Raw genomic sequence first — 26,653 nt, 5'->3', positions numbered from 1 at the left:
ACTGGACCATTCTCCAGCTTTGAGCTCCTCCCAATGTGAGGACTTGATGTTCACAAAACCGAGTAACATTGGTCAAGCACAACACTTTGTATTGGGCATCGATTGGATCATATCCTAAAAAAGATCTGACGATCATTTCAGTGGATTTGACAGTGGGTAAGGTTATGGACTTGCCTGTGACGGGGTTAGTTACGACTTGTTCTTCACCATATAAGAAACAGATCAACCCACGGACATAACTAGGCTTGTTGTACCGTAGTTTCTTCAAGTGACACACCGTACTTGATAGAAACTCAGGTGGTTCCTCCACAACAGCAACAACTTTATTTACTAGGTCAGCAACACCAGGCCCTTGTCTAAACCGGCCATTCCGGGCATCCCTACGCAAAACCGGTCTCACGGGCTCACGCTCACATGAGCACAGTGGAGTAGAAACATGAGTTGATTTGGAGAAGAAGTACCAGTTTTCTTGATAACCCTTTATTTCGTTATTGAAAGCGAAGAGGAGGCGAGGCTGCTGGGAAGTCTGAAGCGAGTAGGATCTGATGAATTCTCGACCACCGATGATTGTTGCCCAAAACTTCGATACGCAAAGGAACCTAGCTACATATTTCGCAGGCAACCTCAAGAGGATCTCGAACAACACGTCCACCGGAATTGGATCCCGAGATTGCTTATTCTTCTTCGACATGCCAGCCAACTCCGTTTTTTTTTTTTTTTTTCATTAATAAAATTTAACTTGTATCACAAAGATTTATTTTTTATATTTTTTAATTAATTAATGATATGAAATTGTAGATTTCAAGATTCATTAATTGAGAATTTAAACTTTGATGAATTACTATTGGTTAATAATTATAAAAAATACTTATTAAAAATAAAAATATATTTATGATTAAACATTGATTATTTTCTTAATTTTAGTGAAAATCTTAGAAAATCCTCTATTCTAATACAGCAAGAGTATTTATTAGAAAACAGCGTTTTTTTAAATTAAAAAAAAAAAAACATAGCATAGATATTGGGCCATAGTTGGATAAGATTAGGCTCATCGATTAGTTTAAAATATTAGAATGGTTTTTTTAGCATGTGGCTGAATATGAAAATGTAACCAGTTTCCAAGAAGCCATAGCCAAGAAAGATGAGTCACATTGAAGCCATAAAAGATAACTATGGTTTAGGAAAGTCAAATACACATTGATTGGTTAACTACAAACCGAGAATACATGCATAAAGTCTTATACTCGTTTAATTTGACCACATTTCTTTGTTCAAGGACAAGGAGCTTCATTGTTTCAGATGAAAGATTCGGAAGTTGGTTTATTATTAAAAACACAATTAGTTGGGGCGTGATGGTGACAAAATATTGGTAATGATAGAGGATCACATGGCATCTTAACCGACATTGGTAAAAACCTTAAAAAAAAAAAAGCTAAACATTTTGTTTGTGTGCCATCTAAATTATAAGTAGTGCGTTTATGGGAAGACACTTATGATACGTAATGCCAAAGCGTGTATCAGAATCTTATTGGGTTTTCTCGCCTGCTCCGCCACCGTTTTGAAAACACTTGCATCGATCACACGTCGAACTGCCCTGAAGATCGACTTAAAGCGACCCACTGATTTGGCCGATGATAGCTTCGTGAACATCTTCTTCAAAACGTCTTTGTGCTCCATCACTCTAATCAATCAAAAACCCTCTGCGTCTCTCGCCCTCTCTACTCAAAACCTACTAATCTGTATATTTTATATTTTAAAATAAAATTTTAATATGTTGTATTAGGTTATATAGGTGAAATTATTTCAACAATGTATATTCTACATCATGACTTGATGTCCTTATAAGACATAATTTTGTAAATTTGAATTTAAATATTTAAATTTTGACTCGTTACTCAGTAAATTTTTTAATTCAATAGATATTATATTTAAAGAATAATATTACTAAAGCTTGAATATAGATTGAACAATTTATATTTGTTTTTAAAAATTCAACTTATGGTATATCCAGAAATAAAACTATTTTTTAATTATAGTAAATAATATGATAATTTATTTATTTCACATAATAGACTCATATATAAAAATGAAAGGTGAAGTATAATGATAGTTAACAAATTAATATGTTAAGTTAGATATCAAAAGATTTTATTTGATGAATAATTTAATAAAAGAAATTAATATGGTAAGTTAGATGATATGATTCTTTATAATATTCTCTTTAAGATTTTCGGTATAACATATTTGTAACTAATAATCTATCATTAATGTATAACCTATTTGTAACCAACTTATTAAAATTATATAGTCTACAAAACAATGTTATGTACTTCCGTTTTATTATAAAGGGTATTTAGATGGTCCTATCATGATTAAATATATAATGGGAAGACACTTAAATATTTAATCATGATAGGACCATTTAAATTCTTATTAGAATTACATATTTTCTATTCAAACTTAAGAACTTAAATTTGTTGATTTTTTAAAGAAAAAATTGATGTCTATAGTCACATAACATTCTTTTTATAAATTATAAATCATACGAAAAACATATTGTTGATGCGATAAACAACAAATATATTGATTTGGAAATGAAATGAGATTTGGGCAGACTTTCAGTTTAAATCAATAAAAACAATGAAGAACAGCGAACTGAATTTTTGTATTGAATATTTCTCTTCTAATTGATCAAAGTTACATGTCTTTGCTCAACCTAAATTCCCCTATTTAAACACAAAACAGTCTTCTAACTATTTCCACTATTCCTTCCGAAGATCTTGGCTCGTGATCCCCACAGTCTCGCAGTTGACTCGACGCGCCTCCAAAACGTATCCTTTTCCTGGACTCATAACGGACCCAACAATGATCACTACAATCGACCTTTATTGGGCTTCTCCTATGGGCCTGCCTACCGTCGAAACCCAACCCCAACTCATACTCATAATTAATCTTTCATAAATAATACAAAGAAATTAATACGCAATGCATACATCACATCACATTGACAATCGTCTAGTTTCAATTGTACAAAATTTGTATCCTANGGGTATTTAGATGGTCCTATCATGATTAAATATATAATGGGAAGACACTTAAATATTTAATCATGATAGGACCATTTAAATTCTTATTAGAATTACATATTTTCTATTCAAACTTAAGAACTTAAATTTGTTGATTTTTTAAAGAAAAAATTGATGTCTATAGTCACATAACATTCTTTTTATAAATTATAAATCATACGAAAAACATATTGTTGATGCGATAAACAACAAATATATTGATTTGGAAATGAAATGAGATTTGGGCAGACTTTCAGTTTAAATCAATAAAAACAATGAAGAACAGCGAACTGAATTTTTGTATTGAATATTTCTCTTCTAATTGATCAAAGTTACATGTCTTTGCTCAACCTAAATTCCCCTATTTAAACACAAAACAGTCTTCTAACTATTTCCACTATTCCTTCCGAAGATCTTGGCTCGTGATCCCCACAGTCTCGCAGTTGACTCGACGCGCCTCCAAAACGTATCCTTTTCCTGGACTCATAACGGACCCAACAATGATCACTACAATCGACCTTTATTGGGCTTCTCCTATGGGCCTGCCTACCGTCGAAACCCAACCCCAACTCATACTCATAATTAATCTTTCATAAATAATACAAAGAAATTAATACGCAATGCATACATCACATCACATTGACAATCGTCTAGTTTCAATTGTACAAAATTTGTATCCTAAGAATAATCATATAGACAACGTTCTATACAATATCACATCACATCACATTGCTCAAACAAGAAAAGCTCTGAATCCAGACAATAAAAACCGAAACTACTCAAGTCAAATAACAAAGTGATGGGTGAGAGAAAAATACGGTGCGAACCAAGTAGTGCATAACAAAACATGAGAGACTACTAATATCTAACAGAATAGAATTGCATCACCCCCTCCTAAAGTATTTAGCTGCTTATACCCAACAGAATTGCATCACACCCTCCTAAAGTATTTAGCTAACCACGAATCTCGGACCTTTTCAAAATTTTCTCTCTCATATGCGAGTGTTCCTTCTTCATCTATTTTATGAGGGTTGGCAATCCTTCTCTCGGTTCGCCTACAACCGATCAGCGTCAGAAAGAGTTGGTCCATATAGGGAATAAAGATGGACCATTTAAAAAATAAATCATTATAAAAATAAATCTATACTAATAAAAAGTAAGAGCTATAAGCTTCTTAAGCTGTCCACCTAGGATTTTAAACCACCAATAGAGATTAGACATCTCACTAATTAACATTTTTTAAATTTCAGAATTTTCAATATTAAGAATTATTTTAAACATCCTATCAGGATTTGACATGCCATTCATTAATATTTTTTAAAAATTTCCAGAATTATTTAGAAAAAGAAAAATTTTAAATTTATGGAAATAAAAGAACTATGTACAATTTCTCACATCGGCTAGAAATTTTTTAGACAATGGTTCAGAACCATTATAAATAAGATTAATATGTTTTCAACAACGACTGAGCAGGAAAGCTTGATTTATCAGGCGTCCCAGTTTAATAATTTTATTCGGTTTAATCCAGTTTTTTATTTGATCAAACTAAAACATTAAAAAGTTTCAAAAGATATATTAGAATATTTCAAATTTTTAAAAGTTTAAATATTATAAATATTGAAACTTTTAAAAGTTGTAATATTGAAACTTTTTAAAAGGTTCAAATTTTATATTTCGAAACCTTTTAAAAATTTAAAATATTATAAATACTGATGTAATACATAAATTATCTTATTTATCTACGTTTGTGCTTTTTATTTCTTATGATCAGTAAAATATATTGTTGTGTATGATTTTATAGATGAGTTGATATTCTTTCATTAATTTTTTATTTTTATGAGAAAAGAAATAATTTTGTTCTTGGAGTTTGATGGGTTAACAAGTTGTGTGGTAATCTAAAAAAAATGTTTTTCAGTGGAAGAATGTGAAGAAGTTGACAAGAAAAAAAAATAAAAAGAGTATAACGAAGAACCAGACGGTAAAAGTAACGATGACAATTACCCCAAAATTTAACAATAAAAATGACAAGAAAAAATATGAAGAATAAGAAAACATGGAATAAAAAACACGAAAACATAGGTCATAGCGATCAATTAAATATGAAAACGAGTTAAATTCATGATGATAAAATTGTTCCGTTTTTCTGGTGGTCAAAAAAATTGTTTAGGATATGTGAGGTCATCAGTTTGATTCGCCTCGCCTTGACGTCGAGTTGAATTCATGATTTTTTTATTAGATTTGATTTTATAACACAACTGATTTTTATATTTTTTAAAAATGTGTATCTGAAATTAATTTTTTTTCCTTAATAATAATTTAAATTTTTTTATAAAATAATATGTTATTACCATCATCAATTATATATAATTTTCATCAAAATATATCAAATAAACCCACGCTACGCGTGAGTTCAAAACCACCAATAGGGATTAGATACTTCACTAATTAACTTTTTAAAAATTTCTAGAATTTTCTATATTAAGAATTATTTTAAACAACCTATCAGGATTTGACATGTCATTCATTAACATTTTTTAAATTTCCAGAATTTTTTAGAAAAACGAAAATTTTAAATTTATGGAAATAAAAGAACTATGTACAATCGGCTAGAAATTTTTTAGACAATGGTTAAGAACCAGTATAAATAAGATTAATATGCTTCTAACAACGAATGAGCAGGAAAGCTTGATTTATCAAGCGTCCACGTTTAAAAGTTTTATTCGGTTTGATCTAATTTTTTATTTGATCAAATTAGCCCTTTAAAAAGTTTCAAAAAAATATATTATAATATTTAAAATTTTTAAAAGATTAAAATATTAAAAATATTGAAACTTTTTAAAAGGTTCAAATTTTATATTTCGAAACCTTTTAAAAGATTAAAGTATTATAAATATTGATGTAAAACATAAATTATCTTATTTATCTACGTTTTTGCTTTTATTTCCTATGAGCTGTAAAATATATTTTTGTGTATGATTATATAGATGAGTTGATATTATTTCGTTTATTTTTTTTTATCTTATTTTTTACTTTTATAAGAAAAGAAATGATTTTGTTATTGGAGTTTGATGGGTTAACAAGTTGTGTGGTAGTCTAAAAAAAGGTTTTTCAGTGGAAGAATGTCATGAAGTTGACAAAGAAGAAGAAGAAGAAAAAGAGTATAACAAAAAACCATATGGTAAAAGTAATAATGACAATTATCACAAAATTTGACAATGAAAATGACAAGAAATAATATGAAAAATAAGAAAACATTAAATAAAAAACACGAAAACATAGATGGTAGCGATCAATTAAATATGAAAACGAGTTAAATTCATGATTATAAAATTGTTTCGTTTTTCTGGTGGTCAAAGAAAATGGTTTAGGATATGTGAGGTCATCAGTTTGATATGTCTCGCCTGGACGTCAAGTTAAATTTATGATTTTTTTTACCAGATTTGATTTTATAACACAACTGATTTTTATATTTTTAAAAATTGTGTATCTGAAATTTAAACTTTTTCCTTAGTACTAACTTTTTTTTATGAGATAATATTTTATTACCTTAATCAATCATAGTTATTCTAAAACAAAAATGACATCGGTTTTAAATATCCTTTTCTATTTAGAGATATTAAAAATTACTATTTTCTCAAATTTTTAAGAGATGTTAATTTACATAAGAAATAACTGAGAATAATTTACATAAAAATAATAATTATATATAGATTAATTTGATGCTCTATAAATCTTATTACAAAGTAATAATTTATATTTGCTACATAAAATCACGACAAAAATAATAACATTATATACAAATTAAAGATTTATATAAAAATATTATTTTGCTCTCAACTTCCACTAATTAATTTTATACACATCATAAATCGAATATTGAAAATTGAAGTTTCAAAAAATTCACAAAAAAAAACACTCTCCTTCCACTGAGTAATAACTTTTGTTTATATAATATAAAACAGTCATTAATATCTTATGCTCCAAAGATTTATTTCCTTTCAGACAAAATAGTGGGCAATAGGTAGTCTCTCCTCTTATGTATATGTGATCTTGGCAATATATATTATTCATTTATAATGTATCTAAAACCCAATTTAACATTGAAGTATACTAAAAAAATATTTTGTGATGTATCATTCTTTTAATTGATTTGAATGGTCGCTTACAATTGAACTGAAAAAAATAGCAAGTACATATCATAATAAATAAACGCTTCATAACATCAACAACTATTCAATTACAAATTTTGAAATTCAAACATGTATGAAATAAAAAGAAAATAAAAATTAAATATAATAAAAAACAATATAGGTAAAAACTTACTTGGTGCCATTCGATTAATGATTTCTTTCATCATACACAAATAGCATATATGGTAAGTTAAAAAAAAAACACATTAAAAAAAAACAAAGATGGACGAAAGTGAGGGATAACCTGGTATGAATGATCTCTTATAATTAAATTAAATTGCCAAACAAAAGAATAGCAAATATATTAGTGATGCAGACTAAACAAAACCGAAACATCTCACAATAAAATCAATTATTTAATTAGAAATCTGGAAATTCAAAAATTTATGAAGTAAATAAAATAAAATAAAATAGAAGAAGAATAGATCAAGATGAAAACTCACTTGGTGCTTTCGGTTCAGTATTCGGTTTCGTGAACCAAAATACACATTCCACCAAAATACAATGATCAACAGTTTCTCAACGTCTTAAATATACCTTAAATAATGGAAAAGATATCTAAGTTTACAAAGGTTAATTACAGATTATAGGTTGGATTTTGATATGAGACTACCAATCCCTAGTGTTTGTGATTTACATATATACTTTCTAGTTTCCGCTAGCATAAAATATTTTGCTGTATTTAGACCACCAGTTCGTAAAAAATTAATATTGTATTGAAATTTGAAAGTTATGCCATATTTGTATAATATGTTAACAAAAAGAAATTTACTGGTGTTTGTTTTACCAGGATGACTAGGACCGCATATTATTGTAGTGTTATATAATCATGTGTTTATATTATTTGTGTTTTAATCTACCTTTTACCGCTGCTATGAGATTTCTATAATGAATACAAATTTTGTTCCGGAGTAAATTTTACCACAGTTTTGTAGTCTTTGGAATAATACTAATATAGAGATAAGTATTGAAGGTTATATACAATGAAAAATGAACAAAAACGAAAATATATAATAAGATGGAATTTTAATACAATCAAAAAAATTAATAAACTTAAGAGGTGGTTGTCAAAACACGAATAGAGGAAAATATTATGCACAGATTAATAATATAGTCAGTAGAAATATACTAATATGTATTTGTTCTTGTACACATCATATACATGACCATAGTGTAAATATATATTTTTTAATTTATGAATTTAATTTATGTAATTTAAAATATATTATAACTTCTAAGTAAATATAGTTGGGTTATATGTTTAATTGTGTATGTATAAAATATTGGGCTTGGAAGTTTTTTCTGCAAATTGAGTAGTTAGGTTTCGTTGGCCTTTTTCTTGTAAAAAAATAAAACGCCTTTCAGATTGTCCTTTTGACTTATCTTCTTAAGTGAAACAACTGCAATTGTTGTCGTCAATAGTCTTCCATTCGATTGATTTTATTTCCAGATTTTAATTTGCGAGATTTCATTTTTGAATTATACCTTCTAATCAAATTGTCTACATCTAAAATCGAGAACCTGTTTCGCGCTGTTTTTACGAAATCGGGAAATAAGAGGAGTCCCACCAAGTCGAATCGAATCCAAGATGTCTGTGTTGGGGTAGATAAATCCGATAATTGGCGGATTTGGTTTTCAACCATGAGTATTAGACCGAAGTGGTAATCAATTCGATTGGGTTGGTAATTTCTCTGTCATTCAGAATTGCTTAACTTTTAGATTCTTAATCTTCTATATGTATTGAATTCAATTGGGAAATTTTGTTTTATTTGTAAGAGGCAAAACTGATTGCTTTACTTGTTTTCCAAAACGTTTCAGGGTATCAAGTGACATGTATTTTCATCAACACCAGTTTCTTACCACATATTCCATGTTTCTTGAGCGAAAATAGAAAGATGAGTTCCTAATTCATTTTTTTTTCTTACAACGTAGGCCATTACTGTATTGTGATAACTTATTAGATACTACAGTGTAACGTAAATTTAAGATATATAATAAGATGGCATATTTCCTTTTAGATTTGAATTGATATAGTTAGTGTTTGATAATAGGAGATTTAAACATGTAAATAGTAATAACCAATGAGGATGCTTTTTTATTTTTTAAATCATGAAAACCTTTGATAAGAAAAAGGAAAAGAAATTCAAAATATGAAAATAAATAATACCAAAATTTAGAGTAAAACTGAAATTTAAGATAAGAAAAGGTAATAAAGCATCCATAAATCCTTCTATAAAAGTGTTTTCTTAGCCACTCGCAACATGTGCATCTTCAAGAGCCCCCTTGATCGACCCAACACACAACTTCTTTGAGGAAGATGATTGATCGGAACTCTCACCGGAAACATCATCTTTCCTTTTAGAAGATGGAGTAGTGGAAGGTGTTGCTGAAGCATCATTTTGTTCAGAACTGTTGGATAACACCATTGTTCCCTGTTAACAATGGATTACAACAATTATTTACACAAAGTAAATAAAATAGGTAAACATCTTATAGAAATTTAAAATGGTTTTCATACTTCATGATACATGATCACAACTTAAAATGGTTGTTAAATCGTCGACACCTTGAGATTGTTCGATAGAGTCCTCTTGATCAATATCAAGGCAAACACAGACATGAGCAACCTTGTAAACATCACTTCCATCTCGGATGTTATCCTTCCCAATACTCACAACAAACTCAAAGGTCTTTCCTACCAAAGATCTCAGTTCTTTGGGGATGTTTGTTGGATCTTGAATCTACATTTGATGAAAGTATGATATATATATATATATATATATATATATATATTTTTTTTAACTTTTGAAACTATATAACATGGTACAGTGTGAAATAAAATACCTCATCTAAATGACCATCCAAAAGCTGAAGAGAAGACTGTTGTAGTATCATTTTAGCATGCTTCTCTAAAAGAAGACACTTAATATGGGAAGTTGAATCCATTACACAAACAGTCAACCTATACCTATTTAAACAAATATAAGTTGTTAGAGAGGTTCATTGAAATCGTTATGATATAAAAACATGTCATCTATTTACCTGGGTTCAACATTAGTATGACTTTCATTACAACCAGCACACCAAAACAAAGTTTTTTTTAATTTTTTTTTACAACCTCATTCTCAACTTTTGGAACTTTGTATACAGTGGCAGTACACTTTAAACACGAAAAGTAATACCACGCAAACTCTGTATCAATCGCATAGATTGATCCAAAAATCTTAAATTTACCTTCCTACAAATACATAAGAAGTAATTACAAACTATAAATATGAAGTCATATCTAGTAATAACTAAATTAAAAAAGGAAACTAAATATACCTCATTGTACTCAATGATTTATGCAATTGTTCTTCTTTCGAAATGTTTGTAAAATTCAGCCTTCAACACAGCTTTTTCCTCCTTAGGTACAGCTTCTTTGATTGTCAAGGCAAGCCCATCTTTAGGCAGCCTATTGAACCCAAATGTGTTGTTTAAAACATATATTACCAAATAACAATGTCACGAATAATAACTTACTTTGTAAAAGAAGAATAATAACTTACTGTTCACGAAACTCTACAATCTAAGGCAAGTGTGGATTTATTTCCATTAAAGATATGTCATAAGCATTAGAGACAGATCTTTGACCTATTACAGAAAGCAGTGTAAGTTTACAATTGTATTCTAGTAAGATAAGCTATTAACATGTTTACCTTTGAAAGAATTGATTTTAGCAAAACGCAAGAGACAAATGACCATAGTCTGTCCATTGTTTTGGCAAGCTGCTAGAATTCTCTCAGCAAATACATCCCAAAGAGTGCATGATAGACGTACGTCGCTACATATAAGAAAATAAAGCATTAATCTCCTTACAATATAAGTCGTTATAGTAAGTTATTTAAACTACTGTATGTCTCTGAGTTCAAAATCAACTTTCTTCTTGTCCTTTTCATTGACTTGATGGATTTTCAGTTCGCCGACATTAACAACTTGTCCAACAACATCTGTAAAATAATAGTGGTTAAAGATAAAAAATAAATATCTAATATCTATTTGAGTATATAATTTTTTTAAATCGAAACATACTTACCAACCAAAATGTTCTCGTTCATTGTAGTATCGTCCCTAATATCTTCAAAGTCTACCAGTTTCAGGAATATGTCACCAGACAACGACGCACATGGGAAGATAGAGGTCGTGTTGAGCAGAGACATGCGATAAACATGGTTTGTACCCTGTATTTCCCCACTGATTTAGTCAATGAGAAAGTTTCAATGATTACCCATTATCCAGGGATAATCAGCCTCTGGAACTTTCCGAACTCTGGTTTTTTAAGTGTTGCATGGATGAGGGTACCCTATTTAAACAAATGAAGGTATTAGAATTCGAAACTTTTCTGCATTTATCCTAGAATACAATAAACTATAAGTGAATAGAAAACAATAAAGAGTTTAGTAAGCTTACAGAAATATCTGCTAAAACCATTTCTATTGTATCTCTCGAGAAGACTGTAGTCTGCTTCCAAGAGTGAATGATTTTGACTTGTATTCTCCAACTTGTTTTGAATGGTTTGATTGACAGTAAATTTGTGGTAGCATCGACGACAACAGTCATTGCAGAAAAGTTGATAGAAGAGATAATGGAAAAGATTTGCAGGTATGATGATTGCACCTTTGCTTCGTAACATCGTATTTATAGAGATAGCTTGACGTATCCTAAAGTAGGTATTTTCTAGTTGTATAAGTCTGGGAATATTTTGTGTTAGCCGATAATTAAGCAAAATCTTGGAGAATATTTTGTATATATTGGTTGTATATTGTTTAGGAAATGTAGTAGGTGTATAAAGAAGCAGTTTAGTAAGATATTCTTTTTTTGTTAGGATTTTGATATTGACAAAATTAATTGATGAGGTTGAGTAGGATATCGCAATAATTATCGGCTGTTTTAGCGTGATAAGGAGCTAAATTTGGGGAAGTATTTATTTTCGATTTTAGCGTGATAAGGAGTCCATTAGTATTGGGTCATTTATTGGGTCATTTAATATTGTTAATACCCAATACACAATATCCAAAAACCATACAAAACCGAGTAATGAAGCTCTAATTATCCGACTTATTTATTTCGGGTTATTTTTTTTAATTTTGACCTGACCCAAGAAATGGTGAAGTCATATTTAACCTTGTTCTACTTGTTTTTATGTTGTTGGCGTAGAGGCATTTTCGTCTGAAAGGGAAGTTGTACTTCTCTTTTACTATAATAGAGATTTTTATTTAAGCATAATTTGTATTTCAACGGAAAAAAATTATATCTTTCATCCAATATTCGAATTATCCTGTTTGTTTTATTACATGACTTTTTTTTCACATATTACCTATATAACATTTATACTTCAAAATTCAAATATTTGAATTACTCGATAGTTTTTTTAGATATTATATACTGAGAATTTGTCATTCGACTTTGAAACTTTTCGAGTCAAATCAATAATTGTAATGAAGACTTTTCCAATATATTTTAAGTCAAATATTAATAATACGGTTACTCACTCATTGGATGAGAACCCCTGTTTTAGAAATTGCTAGGCGCTAGTCGGGCGGTCGGGGTGGACCTAGCGCCTAGCGAGAAAATCGAAAATTAAACGGAGATTAATCGGGGACTAGTTTTAGGGTTATTTTATTAAATTAATAATAAAATAAAAATATATATAGTTTTATTTATATATATAATTCTGTTTATGTTAAGATAAAAATATTAAATAAAATATAACACTATAGTTTTGTCTTTGAAATTACGGCAAAAACATAAAAACGTAATTTTCAAAGAAAATTTATGATTTTCATTAAAAGTTTGTATATTAGTTATTGTACAACATCATAAACACTTAAGTTAAATATCTAAATAACAAAAAATACATATTTGATTTATATTTGTCTTTAAAAATAATCATTATATATAAAATTAAGCGGTAAGTAATCGGATTAGACATGTTATAATCAAATTAGACAGATATAATTGGATAATCGATGCTAGGCAGGGATTAATCATTAATCGAGGCGGAGAGAGTGGGCCTCGCGATTTTGCGAGGCGTAATCGGTGCAAGAGAGAGATTTTTAAAACACTTCTTGGTCGTATCTCTAATTTTATACTAATTTATAAAAGATTGTATATACGGGAAAAATGAGGATACTGCATGTGATTCAGTAAATTATAATGGTTTACATACTTCCGAGTCTATAGATAAACTGAATTGTTGTGCCAAATGGTACGTAAACCAGCAAGACGTGCGACAAAGTCGACACCACAAGAGACGCCAACGAGCTCAACGTGAGGTTCATGATCCCCCTTTTCTTATTACCAATTTGATCGTTGATTGTCCTTTTTTTTTTTTGGAAATGTCTTATTCTTTATGATTTATTAAACAGTTTCAGTTAGTGGTCAGAGATTCTAGATGGCTGCTTAATAATTTGAGATCTGTATCTATAAAGTCCTAAAGCGATATAATTTGACGATAAAAGACAACCAATTAAAGTCATGCAATGTGTATGAGAGACATTATAATATAAGTAGATAAGATATATAAAAGAGAAAGTAAAAGCAAACAAAAGTCAGAAGCAATAACAAACAAACACATACCACAAAGAAGACAAAACATCGTTAACGAAAAAAACATGACTAACATAAATCTTGTCAAGCATGTTATATACTTTCTCTTATTCATAAGCTGCTTTTTCACCAAACCTTCCGATGCATCCAGAGGTGGCATCGCCATCTATTGGGGCCAAAACGGCAACGAAGGTAATCTCTCAGCCACGTGTGCGACCGGCCGGTATGCTTACGTCAACGTTGCCTTTCTTGTGAAATTCGGCAATGGCCAAACACCGGAGCTCAACCTCGCTGGCCACTGCAACCCTGCGGCCAACACTTGTACTCGTATTGGTTCTCAGGTTAAAGATTGTCAGTCTCGTGGCATCAAGGTTGGTTTAGATGACTTTATAGAAAATAAAAATTTGATTTCTGAGATAGAAAATAAATGGTTTTTATTTACTTTCCCAAAATTTGATCCTATTATTCAGGTAATGAAATCACATTTATTTTTTCAATTCTTTTGTAAGGTTATGTTGTCTCTCGGCGGCGGAATCGGAAACTACTCCATTGGGTCTAGAGAGGACGCAAAAGTGGTCGCGAAGTACCTGTGGAACAACTTCTTGGGAGGGAAATCATCGTCACGTCCGTTAGGTGATGCTGTTCTTGATGGTATCGATTTCAATATTGAACTTGGCTCTCCTCAACACTGGGATGATCTCGCCAGGTATAGTAATTAATTACGGAAACATTTTGAATAAATATTTTATGACAAGTAATATCGTTACTGGAAAAAAAATATTTATGATAAGAAGATTATGGATATATTCGAACTTCTTGGTTATAATATAAAAAAAGTTTGATAAAGATATGATATATAGGTAATAATAGGTGTTTAAATTCCTCATCTGTCTTGACTATTTTTTTTGTGTGAAAATAACAAATTAACTAGATTTTAATTATTATTGTTAATTTTGTTTGGATAGGTCTCTCTCAAAGTTTAATCACAGAGGAAGAAAAGTATATCTAACAGGAGCTCCTCAATGTCCATTTCCAGACAGATTAATGGGAACTGCTCTCAACACTAAACTTTTTGACTATGTTTGGATCCAATTCTACAACAATCCACCATGTTCATACACTTCTGGTAATACTCAAAACCTCTTTGATTCGTGGAACAAGTGGACCACTTCAATTACAGCCCAAAAAATCTTCTTGGGTCTTCCGGCAGCTCCTGAAGCCGTGGGAAGTGGGTATATCCCACCAGATGTACTTACTTCGCAGATTCTTCTGATGCTAAAGAAGTCTAGAAAGTATGGAGGTGTAATGCTTTGGTCTAAATTCTGGGATGATAAAAATGGATACAGTTCATCTATATTGGATAGTGTGTGAAAGGAATCGTAGTGACTATTGTATATCAATTTCTCTCATGTTTACCTTTTGAAGAATTGTTGTGTCTGTGTGGTGTTAGTATTCTAATTTGGAATGTTATCAATATACTTCATCAACATTCAAATTGATGAAACTAAGGATTTGCTTTTAGTATGCAAGGATACACATGTAGCTGCATCAAGGTTGGTTTACATGCACTTTTTCTGCTGAGATATAAAATAATGGTTACTTTTTTTATCTTTTTCCTCCAAATTTGATCCTATTATTTAGTTAATGAAATCACATTTATTTTGATGCTTTTGTCAAATTTGTATTAAGGTTGTAATGTTTCTTGGCGGCGGAATTGGAAACTGTACTCGGTTACCTGGCCTCTCATGTGATGTTGTTCATGATGGTATCTTCGATTTCAGTATCGAGCTTGGCTTTCCTAGACACTGGGATGATTTCGCCATGTAGAAAACATTTTGTTTTATGACAAGTATTACCGTGATTGAAAAAGACTATTAATCACTGAAGATGTCCAACACCATCAACGAAGGGGGCTAATTTAAATATTCACACGCTTTGGCTTTCCGCATTCGAAATCAAAACCTTCTTTTTCCGTCTATGAGGAGAAAAGAATCTGTTATTGAACCTTTGCCACTGACCTAGTAACTAGACGACCCGTCATAAGTTGCTTAAAAGTAGAGAACCTTAATGTTGGAAATTGATTCTTATTGATGCTTAAAAGTAGCTTCCTTTAACCCAAGTCTCTTGCTAGAGAATTAGGTTAATGTTGGAAGTTGATTCTTATTGATGTTTTAGGGACCTATTTATAGATCATTTACAACCGACTTAATAGCCTAACTAAAAGTAAAATTGCCAATACCAAGTTCTAAATAGAAAAGGAAACATAACACTTCTAAAAGAACTAGATCAGCAACGGCTATATTATATAACCCGATCAACTCATGATATTTAAATATTTGGGAAGACACTTAAAGATAATAATTTAGATGGTCCTATCATGATTAAATATTTAAGTGTCTTCCCACTAAATATTTAATCATGATAGGACCATCTAAGTTCTTATTAGAATTAATATATTTTCTATTCAAACTTAAGAACTTAAATTTGTTGATTTTTTAAAGAAAAATTGATGTCTATAGTTACATAACATTCTTTCTTATAAATTATAAATCATACAAAAAAACATACTCATAATTAATCTTTCATAAATAATACAAAGAAATTAATACGCAATGCATACATCACATCACATTGACAATCATCTAGTTTCAATTGTACAAAATTTGTATCCTAAGAATAATCATATAACATAATATACAATATCTCATCACATCACATTTCCTATCAATGATCTACACTATATTTATTGTCTTGCTGCTACATTGGAGTTATTCAAAGGTCTTTGTGGTATGATTGGTTTCCTTCTAATTTTCAAATTGAATTTTGGTTATTTGAGTCGAATATCAAAGTTTAGTTTCTAAATCTCTTATCTACAATCTCTAATCATAATTCTAAGATCAATCCAATAGTTTTATATGATCATGATCATGAGTGAGTGGTTTCATAGAGTCTTTGAGTTTTGGTAAGATAACGAAATTAAATGATAAAATACAAACCATAAAATCATCGATTTATAATTTACATAATGAAATGAAAGCAACTATAACCTCATTTTATAATTTCCATAATTAAATCATAAAATATGAACTATAAAAACCATAATATTTCTTTTAAAATCGGAGTTATCCTTTAATATTTAGTTATTGTAATATACGAACCAAAGATTAAAAGAGCATATTCATCGCCACATACGAAAGAGAGCATCTCAAAAAAATTATTATTTTAGTTATATAATCTATTTTAGTTGAGTTTGAATAGATAGTCTTATAGTTAATTGACAAGTAGCAAGTTTTTTTAGATAGAACGCTTACTGCAAATATGTTTCTCACTTTCTCTTTTTATTTTTTAATCTTTTTTTATTGTGTTGATATTGTCTCTTTTTTTTTTGGTCAATGTTTTGTTATCGTCTCTTAGGGCATCTTTAACGGTAGATCAGTTGTAGTGATCTTTGAAAAACTATAATAATTAATTAATAGTCTATACTTAAGAACACACATTCAACAGTTTTTGTATAAGAACAATTTTCAATTACTTAAGAACAGTTATACCTACTATTCAACATTTTTATTATTTTAAAATCCTTAAGAACACAATATGTGTTGTAGCAATAAAGATGGCCTTAGATATAAATACTGATGGAGAACCTCTAAGAACTAAAAAGTAAGAACCATAATTTTTAAATTAGTTTGTATTATGTTACATAATAAAATGTAGGAACCATAATAATTTATTTATAAATTTCTCAAGTCTTGTCAAGCTGCTTTGTCACCAAAACCACCCTCATGCATCAAGATCACCTCTTTACCATGAACACAAATTTTAACATAAAAATATTTGTATTAAAATAAAATTTATCATTAAATTATAGAAATACTCACATCTTTCCAATTTCCATTGTAGCTGGAGTAGTTTCATAATTCATACTATTTAAAAAGATTTACTAATTAACCAAAAGGCACAAAACAGGTGCCGCCATATCCAATATCCCCAACATTGTCAATTATTCAGAACCGACCATATACGAAAACATTGACCTTTTGTCAAAATTTAGCTCAACCACAAAGACACGTGCCACATTCTCATTCTTCAAGGTTCTCCCACCGAACCATCTTTCTAAATGCGTTCAAATTGTAAAGTTGGGTGATATATAAAGAATACTAAAGCATATGTTATAACGATTTTTTAGACTCTTCTCTGTTGTTACAAGATTCTCACTATGTCTTCATTTCAATTTTATTTTCCTTCTTTTAGTCTCTCATTCTCATTATTTTGCTTCTACTTAGTTAGCTCGGTAGTTCAAGTTGGTTTGGCCACCGAACAGCACATCGGTTTGGGTTCAAAGTTAAAAGCTAGTGAACCGAATCGGGCATGGGTTTCCGCTAACGGAACTTTTGCGATTGGGTTTACTCGGTTTAAACCAACAGATCGGTTCTTACTCAGCATTTGGTTCGTACAACTTCCTGGTGATCCAACCATCGTTTGGTCTCCCAATAGGTACACATATATAATCCTTTAATATTTAGTTATTGCAATAATCTATGTAATTAGTAGTATACATATAAATATTTGATTAAACGAACATTTGATTTGCCTTTGATCAGAATTTTTTTTTCACTCAAAATCCAAATATCTAAAATATAGAAACTCCCCAGTCACAAAACAAGCCGTGTTGGAGCTAGAAGTGACCGGGAACCTCGTACTCTCCGACCAAAACACCGTCGTATGGGCTTCAAACACCTCAAACCACGACGTTGAAGCAGCGGTTATCTCCGAATCCGGAAACTTCCTTCTCCTTGGAACCGAAGTTACCGCTGGTCCAGCCATATGGCAAAGCTTTTCGCAACCGTCCGACACACTCCTCCCAAACCAACCCTTAACCGTTTCTTTAGAACTAACCTCTAACCCTTCACCGTCGCGCCACGGCCATTATTCTCTGAAAATGCTGCAGCAACACACTTCGCTTAGCCTCGGCTTAACCTACAACATCAACCTTGACCCTCACGCAAACTACTCCTACTGGTCCGGACCAGAGATTTCCAATGTCACAGGAGATGTTACTGCGGTTCTTGATGATACCGGAAGCTTCAAGATCGTTTATGGAGAATCCTCAACGGGAGCAGTGTACGTCTACAAGAACCCGGTAGACGAAAACCGGAACTTTAACAACAGTAATAGCTCCGGCCGGTTCTCGAAAAAATCGGTTTTGCGGAGATTGGTATTAGAGAATAACGGTAATCTCCGGTTGTACCGATGGGACAACGACATGAACGGTTCAAGCCAATGGGTCCCTGAATGGGCAGCTGTATCAAACCCGTGTGATATAGCTGGGATTTGCGGTAACGGAGTATGCAATTTGGACCGAACCAAGAAAAACGCCGACTGTTTATGTTTGCCCGGTTCGGTGAAGCTCCCTGATCAAGACAACGCTAAACTCTGTTCAGACAACTCATCTTTGGTTCAAGAATGTGAACACAACATCAATCGTAACGGTACCTACAAGATCTCCACTGTCCAAGAGACCAACTACTACTTCTCGGAACGTTCTGTTATCGAGAATATCAGCGATATCAGCAACGTGAGGAGTTGCGGTGAGATGTGTTTGTCAGATTGCAAGTGTGTCGCTTCAGTTTACGGTTTAGATGAAGAGAAGCCTTATTGTTGGATTCTAAAGAGTATGAATTTTGGCGGCTTTAGAGATCCTGGCTCGACCCTTTTCGTGAAGACTAGAGCTAATGAATCTTACCCCTCTTACTCAAACCATAATAATTCTATATCTGGTAAGAGCCATGGACTAAGACAAAAGATTCTGGTGATTCCTATAGTGTTGGGGATGCTTGTGATTGTGGCACTACTTGGGATGTTATTATACTATAATATAGACAGGAAGAGAACACTAAAGAGAGCCGCAAAGAACTCGCTTATCCTTTGTGACTCTCCTGTGAGTTTCACTTACCGCGATCTCCAGAACTGTACTAACAATTTCTCCCAACTTCTTGGATCAGGTCGGAATCAAGAGTCTTCATATGTATTTAAAAACAAGTTTTAAAGTATTCGAAATCTTATATTATTGGTTTTATGATGTGGTTAGGTGGATTTGGGACAGTATACAAAGGAACAGTAGCGGGTGAAACACTAGTTGCGGTGAAGAGATTAGACAGAGCATTATCTCATGGCGAGAGAGAGTTCATCACTGAAGTCAATACCATTGGTTCAATGCATCACATGAACCTTGTCCGCTTGTGTGGTTACTGCTCGGAAGACTCACACCGGTAAGCTAAAAACATTAACCTTATAACATTACAAATAAAATTTACTCTGTTTCTTACGCAACAAGATTTGAGAATCTGTTTTGGGGGACTCTACAGGCTTCTGGTTTATGAGTTCATGATAAATGGGTCGTTAGACAAATGGATATTCTCTTCAGAACAGACAGCAAGGCTGCTTGATTGGCGTACACGTTTTGCGATAGCGGTTGCAACTGCGCAAGGGATCGCGTATTTTCATGAGCAATGTCGGAACAGGATTATTCATTGCGACATAAAACCTGAAAACATCTTGTTGGATGAGAATTTTTGTCCTAAGGTATCAGATTTTGGACTGGCCAAGATGATGGGGAGAGAGCATTCGCATGTGGTCACGATGATTAGAGGTACGAGAGGGTATCTAGCGCCCGAATGGGTGAGTAACCGCCCGATCACGGTGAAGGCGGATGTGTACAGCTATGGAATGCTTCTTCTTGAGATCGTAGGTGGTAGAAGAAATCTTGATATGTCCTTCGACGCTGAGGATTTCTTTTACCCTGGATGGGCTTACAAGGTAAGTACACAATTTATAACATACTTAAGAAGGGTTCAAATAGTCTAGGCGCTAGGAGTTTGATTGGAACATTACGATCTTTTGAATGTATAGGAACTAACGAACGGGACAGCTTTGAAAGCTGTGGATAGGAGGCTACAAGGAGTAGCAGAGGAAGAAGAAGTAGTTAAAGCTCTTAAAGTGGCTTTCTGGTGCATACAAGACGAAGTATCAGTGAGGCCATCGATGGGAGAGGTAGTGAAGCTTCTAGAAGGTACGCCAGACGAGATTAATTTGCCGCCGATGCCGCAGACAGTTCTAGAACTTATAGAGGAAGGATTGGAGGATGTGTATAAAGCGATGAGGAGAGAGTTTAATAATCAGCTTAGTGCTTTGACTATCAACACCATCACAACCTCTCAGAGTTATCGTTCCTCCTCTCGGTCTCATGCTACTTGTAGTTATTCTTCAATGTCTCCTAGGTAGCTTTTTTTTTTTTCCAACATTTTATAGTTTGAGATCATCTCTCTTTTCTAGGGTTAATAAAAAATGTGATTTATGTTGGGAGATATCTTAAAAAGCAAGATATCCGATTGGAAGATTATTCTGCAGCTCCTTAATATTTGTCTTTTTAACTTTGTTTGTTAGATCGTTAGATTATAATTTTACATTATGTGTTAACACTTCAACTTAACATTATCTTAGTGCTACTACTATCTTATTATATAAAGTTGGGTTTTCAAAGTTAGTAATTCATATAATCACGACACGTGTGTCAAGTATATCGATAATATTTTGATGTGTGTGAAAAAAAATTTAAAATTACTAATTTCAATAGGAATACCATAATAATAATTATTAGTATAATAATAATTCTAATTTTAAATGACTAATTCTCTCAGAAAAAGAATTAAAAAATTATACAGCTAATTACTATAATACCATAATTAAATAAATTATACTGTCAATTATTAATCCTAAAAGAAAAAGGATTGTAGTTAACCTTCTTTACATAAACAAATAATTTTTTCATGATAACGTCTTCGAATTTTTGATTAATTTATGATAATGTTAGTATAGTTTTATTTAAAATTAGTTGGACAAGTAGTAAAACTATTACGTATGAGATTACAAAATGGGAAACAAATATATTTAAGATAATGTTATTTTTTCAAATATGAGATAAAATTAGTTTTCAGTTTTTTTTTTGAGAATTATGTTTTATTAACTTTTAGTTTTTAAAAAATATTAAGTAAGATATAAATATGATATAATGCATATTTTTTTATATGAAAATTATAAATGTTACTCATTGGAATTGAGTGAATAGAATTAAAATCTAATTTTATTATCATGTAAATATACAAAGAAATTGTATTGCAAGATGGAGTGTGTGAACTCTAAATCGGGTTAAAAAAAAGTCAAATTAAAGAAAATTAATATTTTGAATACAACTTAAAATTTTACATATTTTTCTTATAATAGCGTTAATATGCAGGCCTAATCTACTTACTATATATACGTACGCTGAGGTCTCGATAATATTATTCTGTAAAATTTATCGATCGATCCTTTACCCTCTTCAGCATTTTGTGTGTTTTAATTGATTAGAATATATCATAGAGTACTAGTCAGGTGGACATTATTGAACGGTCTAATGTATTCTACTACTCAAATACTTGTAGGTAATCAACGGATGAGAAATCAACCAATAATCATAGAATTTGAAACTGGAAATTGAAAATGACATTTTCTGTTACTTTAATTTACTGTTAAATTCTCTATATTAATTGCAGAAGGGCAACTAACTCTTTACTATTTACGGAAATAGTTGAATTCAGAGTTATTTTGCTACATCGATCTTCAGCTATAAATAAATAAATGTATGTTTTATAGAGAAAAACCATCAATCATAGATTTCTCTCTACATTAGTGTCTTATTCCCAAATCAACACGAAAAGATGTTCAGATTCATCAAGACGAAGTTTCAAAGAAAGCACAACTCTGACGGCTCAAGATCCATCGGAGGATCTTCTCTAACACAGTTTTCAAAGTTAGTAATTCATATAATCGTGACATGTTTGTCAAGTATATCGATAATATTTTGATATGTGTGAAAAAAACATATTTAATAATTATAAGAAAATTAAAAAATCCTAAAAATAAAAGGATTAAAATTAATATTTTTGAAAAGTATATAAAACCAAAAGTAATATGTTACATCACCTAATTCTAATAGGAAAGTTATCTATTAAATTACTAACTTCAGTAGAAAAATATGTGCAGTTAATAAGGAAATTATTTGCAATTTAATTGCAATTAATAAGGAAAATATATGCACTTTAGTTTCAATTAACAAGGAAAATATTTGCAATTAAATTGCAATTATTATTTATTATAATCATATAGTATAAAAGAAATTTATACAGAAACGTGATTAAAATATAAAAAGATTTAATGTGTTAAAATTAGTGATTAACATAATATAAGAAAAATAAGAAATCAATGTAATTTTCTTAAGTTTTTTAATCGGTGAATGATTTGATAACTTATTTAATATTATGTTATTATATAAACCTTGGTTTTCAAAGTTAGTAACTTCGCCACACGTGTCAATTCTAAAAATTAATGAATTGTCATGTGTAATACAAAAACTTTGTTTTAACATATTTGTAAATTATAAGAAATTAAAAAATTAAACAATTTAATAAATATAAAAAGATATTTCATATATGTACATAAAAAATAATAACAATTCTAATTTTAAATTACTAATTCTGTAAGAAAAAGAATTAAAAAATTATACAATTAATTACTATAATACCATAATTAAATAAATTATACTGTCAATTATTAATCCTAAAAGAAAAAGGATTGTAGTTAATCACCTTTACATTAACAAATAATTTTCTCATGATAACGTCTTTAAATTTTTAATTAATTTATGATAATGTTAGTATAGTTTTATTTAAAATTAGTTGGACAAGTAGTAAAACTATTACGTATGAGATTACAAAATAAGAAACAAATCTATTTAAGATATTGTTACTTTTTCAAATATGAGATAAAATTAGTTTTCAGTTTTTTTTGAGAATTATGTTTTATTAACTTTTAGTTTTTAAAAAATATTGAGTAAGATATATATTTGATATAATGTACATTTTTTTATATGAAAATTATCAATGTTACTCATTGGTATTGAGTGCATAGAATTAAAATCTAATTTTATTATCATGTAAATATACAAAGAAATTGTATTGTAAGATGGAGTGTGTGAACTCTAAATCGGATTTAAAAAAAAGTCAAATTAAAGAAAATTAATATTTTGAATACAACTTAAAATTTTATATATTTTTCTTATAATAGCGTTAATATGCAGGCCTAATCTACTTACTATATATACGTACGCTGAATACGTACGCTGAGATCTCGATAATATTATTCTGTAAAATTTATCGATCGATCCTTTACCCTCTTCAGCATTTTGTGTGTTTTAATTGATTAGAATATATCATAGAGTACTAGTCAGGTGGACATCATTGAACGGTCTAATGTATTCTACTACTCAAATACTAGTAGGTAATCAACGGATGAGACATCAACCAATAATCATAGAATTTGAAACTGGAAATTGAAAATGACATTTTCTGTTACTTTAATTTACTGTTAAATTCCCTATATTAATTGCAGAAGGGCAACTAACTCTTTACTATTTACGGAAATAGTTGAATTTAGAGTCATTTTGCTACATCGATCTTCAGCTATAAATAAATAAATATATGTTTTATAGAGAAAAACCATCAATCATAGATTTCTTTCTACATTAGTGTCTTATTCCCAAATCAACACGAAAAGATGTTCATATTCATCAAGAGGAAGTTTCAAAGAAAACACAAGTCTGACGGCTCAAGATCCACGGGAGGATCTTCTCTAACGCCTCTCGTCGCCAACAACGAGGACAAATAGTAATAGTGACTTGTAGCTGGTTATAAAAATTCACAAGTCCCATTGCTTAGCGAAGGCAATTTATACCCTTATCTTAATCAACGGATCTTGCTGTAGCAAGTATTCTATCCCGGTCAAAGCGGACTTTTGGGATGGTCAAATATAATCCTATTTCATTTTTTAAATCAACGAGAACGTTTCTAACGTTGGACGTCTCGAAAGTCGAAAGATAGTACAATAGCCTATACACAAAATCAATTTACTATCCTGCTATGAGCTATCTACTTTGAGTTTTATTAATTTACAAACACTAAATAATATGTTTTATATAAATAAATTAACATATTTGATTAGTTTATACAGTTATTATACTTATTAATTTATAATATTGATAGAACCATATATTAAAATAGATATAAAAATATATATAATTATCATATTGAATTGTGTTAAAAATTACACTGATCTAACTTGGGAATTTATCAAAAAAATTCATAGAGGTTTTATTACTATGGGTACATTTTGTTATTCTTTTCTCACACGATGGCCAAATAATTTTTTTTTCTAAAAAAATGTCTATGGCCAAATTTCTTACATAATTTTAAATATTATTTTATACGATATATTCTAGTAATGAGTTAGTAACGAGTGAATTTAAAAAAAAATCTTTAATAATTAACTATTCTTATAATTTCTCTTCTACTTTTTTATTAGACGTGTTTTTATATCAAGTGGGTGTAATTAACTAGCTAATACCGTAATACGGTATGCAAAAAAAAGAAAAAAAAAGGCAGCCTAGAACATAACTTGTTGTAAACAAAGTTGAGAAAAATTTGAAAGGAAGAAAGAACAATTGTTATTTAAAAAGAAAGGTTCAAGTGGTGGATTTATTTTAGCGCACAAGTTAGTAAATGTTCGAATAATTTAACCATGTTGTTATGAAAGTTGGAATAAATAGACCATGTTGATATAGAAAAATACAAAAAAAAACATAACGTACATGCATCAATGCATGGATTACATTGTAAAATTATCATTTACACATATCATTAGAAATCAAATATCAAGTTTTTCGGTTATTTGACGCTTAATTAAGGAAGGACAAGTTTTCAGCAATGCGTTGGCGTATGCTGTTATTCAGTCCTTACTCTTACAGCTAGATTTTGGTATCAGGTTTGTGTTTTCTCGCATATATGTACACATATATGTAGATAGCTAATATATTGAAGCTTACTTAGACATCTATCCGTAAGTACAAAAGCAAGCGAAATGTTTTATTATGAATATTCATCGCCGACCAATTTGGCTGACGAGATGATATTTGCGAGTTTTGATTCATAGGATAGCCGATAGCTTAATCATTACAGTAATGTATGCAAGACTTATGAATATTTAAATATCTTTTGTTTTATAAAGTTGGTAATAGGTATGACCTACGGACTATGATATGTATTGTTAATTAAAAGTTAATAAATATTAGGTCTTACAGAAAAAGTTCAAGAACTTGTCTCCCTTTGTATTTGGATATATCTTTTTTAAATGATTTTGTAAGTCAAATGGGTAAAGAAATAACTAACTAGGGGCATACAAAATTTCCGAAGAGTGAAAAAATATTATTTAGTTTTACAATTTTACTACCAATTTTTTAGGGGTGGCAGCTAAACCTCCCTAGTCTACCTAATTAAGTCCTTCAGTGACTGCAATACTTTTTTTTTTTACAGCAGCTGCAATACTCCTTTAATATATCAAAACTACACAAAGTTATGAGTAGAATGTTTAGGCCGAGAGATGCTTGAAATTGATTACGGCCGAGAGGTGCTTGAAATCGATCGACACTCCAAATTCAACCCAAACTCTTATAATTAGTTAAATGCATTGAATTGTTACATATTTTGATCCTAAAAACAGTAACAATGTTGTATATGAAACTAGGGCTACACCCTTTTACAAGAGCGAGAATACAATAGGGACATGGGGAGAGAGAGATAGAGCGAATCCCCATAGTGATAGCGACGTCCCATGGTTTCTCTTAAGGAAACATATGACCTTATCTCCAACGGCTACAAGACT

The 26,653-nt window shown here is 30.5% G+C and overlaps 3 protein-coding genes across 3 annotated transcripts in view; 2 read left to right on the top strand and 1 right to left on the bottom strand.

Annotated features, from left to right (window-relative positions):
• Nucleotides 1-692, bottom strand: part of LOC109125905 (F-box protein At1g47810-like) — a 3,586-nt gene extending 2,894 nt beyond the window's left edge. The window contains exon 1 of the mRNA XM_019228694.1: nt 3-692. Within this exon, the coding sequence (XP_019084239.1) occupies nt 3-691 (689 nt within the window). The 5' untranslated portion in view covers nt 692. The remainder of the gene's footprint in view (nt 1-2) is intronic.
• LOC104706706 (acidic endochitinase-like) lies at nt 13,854-15,364 on the top strand. Its single transcript, XM_010422916.1, has 3 exons — nt 13,854-14,214; nt 14,353-14,549; nt 14,809-15,364. The coding sequence occupies exons 1-3, from the start codon at nt 13,909-13,911 to the stop codon at nt 15,212-15,214; spliced, it is 909 nt and encodes a 302-aa protein (XP_010421218.1). The 5' UTR covers nt 13,854-13,908; the 3' UTR covers nt 15,215-15,364.
• On the top strand, nt 18,046-21,242 carry LOC104706705 (G-type lectin S-receptor-like serine/threonine-protein kinase At5g24080). The gene is made up of 5 exons (XM_010422915.2): nt 18,046-18,337; nt 18,485-19,845; nt 19,932-20,112; nt 20,209-20,659; nt 20,753-21,242. Exons 1-5 carry the CDS (start codon nt 18,060-18,062, stop codon nt 21,122-21,124), a joined length of 2,643 nt encoding a protein of 880 aa, XP_010421217.1. The 5' UTR covers nt 18,046-18,059; the 3' UTR covers nt 21,125-21,242.

This window comes from Camelina sativa, chromosome 8 (assembly GCF_000633955.1).
Source record: "Camelina sativa cultivar DH55 chromosome 8, Cs, whole genome shotgun sequence".
NCBI lineage: Eukaryota > Viridiplantae > Streptophyta > Magnoliopsida > Brassicales > Brassicaceae > Camelina > Camelina sativa.
This window is presented reverse-complemented; position numbering and strand designations above follow the sequence as displayed.